Below are 6,000 nucleotides of genomic sequence, written 5' to 3' on the forward strand. Positions count from 1 at the left end.
TTTGTAGGTTTAGAATAAGGTATCTTAGCCTAGATAGTGTTCTTACTTTCACCACTATTATGGTGGCACTGCATTTCAATGATAAGCTGCAGACCTCAGCGAGCCTGTATAAACTGGCCAGTTGTTATATGTTAAGCGGGAACATTTTGTTGAAATGTACTACGTTGACATCTTGCTACCTTATGCATATTGTTAAGTGGCTGTCCTACTCAATCAAGTGTACGCAACAATACATCTTTTGACAAAATCTCATTTAAGTGTGTTATAGTTATGAGAAGGGGGAAACCATCCATATCCACCCCTATGACACAGCAAGGAATGTTTTGTTGTAGGGGGTCTTCCATATCTTCAATATTCAATTCCATAATCCACATTGCCTTCCCATCTTCCAGATCAAGTGCCTATGCCAATAAATTCTGGGAACAGTATCATCTTGGTTATTTTCAAACAAAAACTAGAAATACTTGGAAGGAAAACGCCATTTTTTAGGAAAATCGTTTATTGCTCCTTTAAGGGGCCATAAAAACTCAATGGTATAATTGGACAGTGGTGTTGCAAGGCATCTGACTTTACAGCACCACAAGAAACATGGATACAGAGTCATCATTTATGTGAAATGGAGAAAAAGGAGATTTGTTTGGAAATGAACTACTAGAACCAAGATACACGAATCAACAAATAGCAGAAATTACAAATATGCACTATTAAGATGTGGTGCTACTCAGTGCCTTGTGGTCCACTGCAGCTTTGGGATATATACAGTACAGCACATCAATGGGAGTTGTTGGGCAAAATCTTTTGTAATGCCATTTGGGTGGAATTAGCCATGCAAGTGCAATGCAATTGAGGGTTTTCATACCAAAACGACATGCCCACCTTTTGAAAAATGTGTTCCCTCTCAACAGAAGCACTGCTGGCATGAAAGTAAAAATCACTTCTGACTATTACTAACATAATTAGCAATCTGTGGCCCATTGCTCACAAAACAGTGTTTCTTCAGAGGACACAATTTGGAATTTTTGGTGTCCGTGTATGTGTATGTTTGTGTTTTATGAGCATACTTATGGTTGGCATTACCACAAATGTTCTTATATGTGCACTGGGGTAGCTAGACAGTTAAGAAGTCTGATGATGTAGAGATCAACAGAGGGGAAAACAAGTGCAAGTAGAGGCCAGTAGCAGCAGGACAGCTTAGTCGGCCAGGATGGAGCTCGGCCGATGAGGTCCTGCTGGATAATGTCACGGTATAAATGATCTGGCCTGCCTGTCCAGTCATAAACACCGGTGGCTTGCGGGAGAAACAGATGGGCCTCTCTGTCAGATCTCTTCCTTCCTCCTCTTATTCATGTTTTTCTTCTCTCTACTCTCTAATCATCTCACCCTGCTAACTGCCTTTTAACACCTCTCATCCTCTTCCCTCGCTGAAGTCCCCATCTTTCTCTCTCCCTCTCCCCTCAAATGACCCCACTCCAACACCTACTCTCACATTCTCTCTGTAACACACTCTCATTCACCCCCTCTCCGCCTCCCTCGTCACTCACACATGCACAAACACACACACACACACACACACACACACACACACACACACACACACACACACACACACACGCGCACACACAGACCTCCCTCTCTGCAGTCTGTCCTGCCGGATAGCCGTCTGTTGTGTACAGTACAGTCATCTGTTTATGAGTCACCGAACAACGCACACACAACACCTCGCTGCCTCAATGTATTCCCACTACACCTCACTGTATTTCTGTTGAGGTGGAGGAAACAGAGGGAAGCGGAATATTACAGAGAAAAATATAATTCTGATAATTAGAGAATAAACTTTAGAGGACAGACAAAGAATAGTGGGGGGTAAAAAAGGGAGCTTGGAAATCACTCAAATCCCCATGAGTGGCAGTGTAACGATGGATGGATGCATGGATGGATGGATGGATGGATGGAGGGAAAAATCAATACTTACATCGTCTGGTGAAACCCCCAGCGCACTCCTGCTTTTCTTCATCCTGAGTGATGTTCAGCCAGAGTCAGTCTCCTTCTCTTTCGCGGCGCCTCTCTTCATACACGCAGCTCTCTTCTTCTGCTTCTCCTCACCAGCCTGCCTGCACAAAAGGGACGGGTAGGGGAGGGGGGGTTTGGAACAGGAGCAGAGTGTTAAGATTATAATATACAAAATTTGTTTTACTGAATAGTGTTGCCTACAAATTTTCTCAAATATTCCTGCAAGGCATAAGGTATAAGGTCATTTTTTGTTAGAATGGATTTTGAGGCATGTAAGCACACTTCTTTTTATCATTTTTGATGGTGTTTTTAAGGGGGTTGTGCAGGTTCTGCTGACATGACACGGTATTTGCAAAATTTTGTTAATTTATGCCGAAAATTACCTACTTACTACCTATAAAGAAAACTTCTATGTCAAATTTTAGCTTAACCCCTTGATTTTCCCTTAAACATCCCCGTCAAGAAGCTTCAAAGTTAGAAAAAGAAAAAAAAAATCTTCAAATTGTAAGACAAATTCACAAATTTCTGTATCTGCTGCTTGCAAGGCTTCATAGAAGCTACAGCACACTTATATTGTGTGACGTATTCAAACCCAAGATCCTACTTTTTTATGGACGCATGTTACATCAAATAGAAAATACCTAGATGTCTTGTGATCATTTTATACATGTTTCTCTGTAATTCAGCAGGACATGCTTTAAACATTGGATTCTGCACTAGAATTTCAAATAATGTGTGGATCTGAACAAATTTTGGCCAGGCTCCATTCCTTTGTAATGACAAACCCACCAATGTGACCGGCACGGCTGAAAAGGTCCAAGCTATGAATGCACTCGCTGACCTGTAAGTTACTAAAGGCAGGGTTAAAAGATGAGGTCACTGTGGATATCTCTTCAATTAAACCCATGATGCATGTGCCTAAAGGTCTTTTCAAATAGACCGGTCTTGTCCAGCAGCCTGCTATGAATGCGACAACTGTACGCTCATTAGTGACAGATTGACCTTAGTTAACGGAAAACAACCAAGAGGCAGGCATGGGTGGCTAATCGGTGTGACAGAGATCAATCAATGCATGCCATGTCACTATTGATTTCCCTTCTTGCCTGCCCCCTCTTCACTCACAGCACCCCCATCTCTCCGTCCAGAATGTATTATAAGCATCTGTAACGTAAGCCTCTCCAGCTGTCTGTACCAGGAATTACTCCATAATGTATGAAGCTGCATGAATGCATCCATGATAGAATTCAACAAAAGAAAACAGGACAATCTTTTAATGTCAGAAATGCTTTTAATATTTTCAAAAATAGTAGCCAACTTCAAACAAAATGGGACCAAACCGATCACTTCCTTTAATTAAAAATAAAGGTGTGCTGTTTCCAGAACACATAGGAATGGCGAGTATAATGGCGTTTATCCTGCAAAGGCTCCTCTCCTAAAAAAACAAAGGCACAGAGCCTGTGAACTTCACAAATGGCAGTATTTCAGGAGTTTCACAGGTTTGAAGACATTTTTCTCATCAGAGAGGTTTTACTGCATTGTGTGCCATTTATGCACGGTATTGATGTCTAGATAGCATCATTTGCTGGTTGAGACTAGGAGTGGAACAATAAATGGATAATGCCATATATTGTGATTCTTCCTTTTGTGATACATTATCACATATTGCTGAGTCACCTGTATTGTGGTACCAATGTTATCAGGGCAAAATATATATTGCAGTATCGTATGGTATCATATTGCCAGTTACCCAGTGATTCCCACCTCTTCTTAAGAGTATTGAATACTGCAGATACCATTACAGCAACGCAAAACAAAACGCATACCCATACAAAAAAGATCCATTGAGAAAATTTCTGTCAAATAATTTCCCTAAAAGGGAAAGCTCCTTGTACTTCCATGAAGGTCAAGCCACTCAGATTTATCACTGGATGAATCACTGAATGAATGGACCAGTGAGCCAAAAACTACATTACGAAACAAGTTTAGAAGCCAGGTGTAAAAAGGTTAGGTCACCTCATGTCAGAACATCAGTGATAGGTGGGATTCTACAATGGTTTCAAACGTTTAGAAGTTGGGACTCCAATCGATAATCATGAAAAGGAAAGGTCAAAAAAGGTCAGTGTTCCCTCACAGACACCATGATCTGAGACACTGAGCACTGTGTCCACTCTGGCCAAAACATTCAATGAACTCTAACTGTGTTGCTCAGTTATATTCTGTAACAAGCAGCCAAGGGAGTTGCCAGATTCTGACAAAAATAACATCACTTATTGTGAATTCAGGTGACACACACTCCCTAATTGTTTACTCCTGTACTTCAAAAGTTAGTTCGTGACAGTTGTGATATCTCCAAGGGGCTGACTGATTCAATGAGGAAATACAACAACATCACAGTTCCAAACGCTGGATCATTAAGTGGACTGAATGCCCTGCTGGAAGCTCAACCCATGAATCATCATTGTGACTCCCTGTTAATACCGAGGATACACACACCCACAGAATCTGAATGTAGTAGAATAGACATTGAACTGTTTGCCATGGTCACTTGGTTAGTTCAGAATAAAATAGCATTTGTGTGTTAGTGGTACAGTGACACTGCATGTATATGGCAGAAAAATGTGTCACACTCGCTCAAAAACTGAGAATATATGTTGCGCTGTAGCTGCTTGCTGAAAGTAGTAATTAATTAATGGTTACCACCAACTGGGATAGGGAAGTTAACCTGGTGCAATGGCCACAGTTCATGGCAATGGCAACCATTCACATAAAAAATAGTCACCGCTCCAACCATCCTGCTATGTTGATCTGAATAGGAAAGTCTGTTCAACTCTAATTCAAAGTCTGGGTGCACGCCCGATTCAATTTAACTGTTGAGTAAATATTCAGATATTAAGTTCAAAGTCTACTCAACCTATTCCTTTATGAAGTTGGTCACTTATGACACTGAATCAATACTGTGTCACTCTTTAATAGCGTTACTCCACTTGATATTATACATTATACACTTGATGTGTGTGTGTGTAGAAAAACAGTACAGGTGTGGTTCTGTCTAGCTGAGTGGAAATAGCATGGCTCAACACTGCCAGGGAAAGGGGTTTGATCTTCACTAGGACCCCTGCTGCTAAAAAAAGTATGCACTCATGGCAATGTAAGGAATGTACACTAAAACTGAATGTTATGTTTTGTCGTTAAGTTCAGTGAAAGAACATGCATTATTTATTTAGGCATGCAGAATGTCTTGTTTTCTGTGACTGATGAATGCATACTTCAGTACCTGTTTACAGACAAAGTGTTGCATTGAGCTCAGTTTGTCTTAAATGCAAAACAACAGCATACTGTGTGAGAGGGCGTTTTATGTTTTAAGTGTTAAACACAGTCTGGGCCTCAGATATGCCACAGTTATGTTAAATATCTGTAATGTCTGTAGTGTCTTGTAAGCCTATGCATGCTGGGCACCGTTTGGTGTATGACACTTTGAAAAACAAATGATTTTCCCTTACCTTATAATATAATGTCTAAAAGTGATGCTAGTAATACTGCATGTAAGCATCTTGCCCATATCCCAAGTACAGACTTGCTATACACACTATCCATATTAACATGTTATTTAGTCTCATATTCAGTCTTAAAATCTTGTTTTTCTTAACATTTAAAAAAATCTGCCAGTGGGATGACATAATCCTAATTGTTTTCTACGCTAATTAACTTGTAAGTGTCATTCTCTTGATACATGTAGGCTACCTTGAGTGAAACTGCACAGGAAAAAAAAAAATTATCTCATTGTAATCATAATCTCTTTTTTCACTTGTTTTAAAAACAACATTTTAACACTGAAAATGAGGCTAAATGACTGTTAAAATGAGATTTTTTTTGGAGTGTTTTGGTCACCTTTTGACAATATTTTACCACACTTTGAGCAATTCTCGAGCATTTCTGTTGTGAAGGGATGCATCAGTGACAAACATCACTTTTGAAGGTGAGATTCTTTCT

General features: G+C 40.0%; 1 protein-coding gene across 1 annotated transcript in view; it reads right to left on the minus strand.

Annotated features, from left to right (window-relative positions):
• LOC115375118 (cAMP-specific 3',5'-cyclic phosphodiesterase 4B-like) overlaps window positions 1-2,014 on the minus strand; it is a 41,630-nt gene extending 39,616 nt beyond the window's left edge. Inside the window, exon 1 of the mRNA XM_030074445.1 lies at window positions 1,973-2,014. Within this exon, the coding sequence (XP_029930305.1) occupies window positions 1,973-2,014 (42 nt within the window). The remainder of the gene's footprint in view (window positions 1-1,972) is intronic.
• Window positions 2,015-6,000: the final 3,986 nt, after the last annotated feature.

Source organism: Myripristis murdjan, chromosome 17, assembly GCF_902150065.1.
Source record: "Myripristis murdjan chromosome 17, fMyrMur1.1, whole genome shotgun sequence".
In the NCBI taxonomy this organism is placed as follows: domain Eukaryota; kingdom Metazoa; phylum Chordata; class Actinopteri; order Holocentriformes; family Holocentridae; genus Myripristis; species Myripristis murdjan.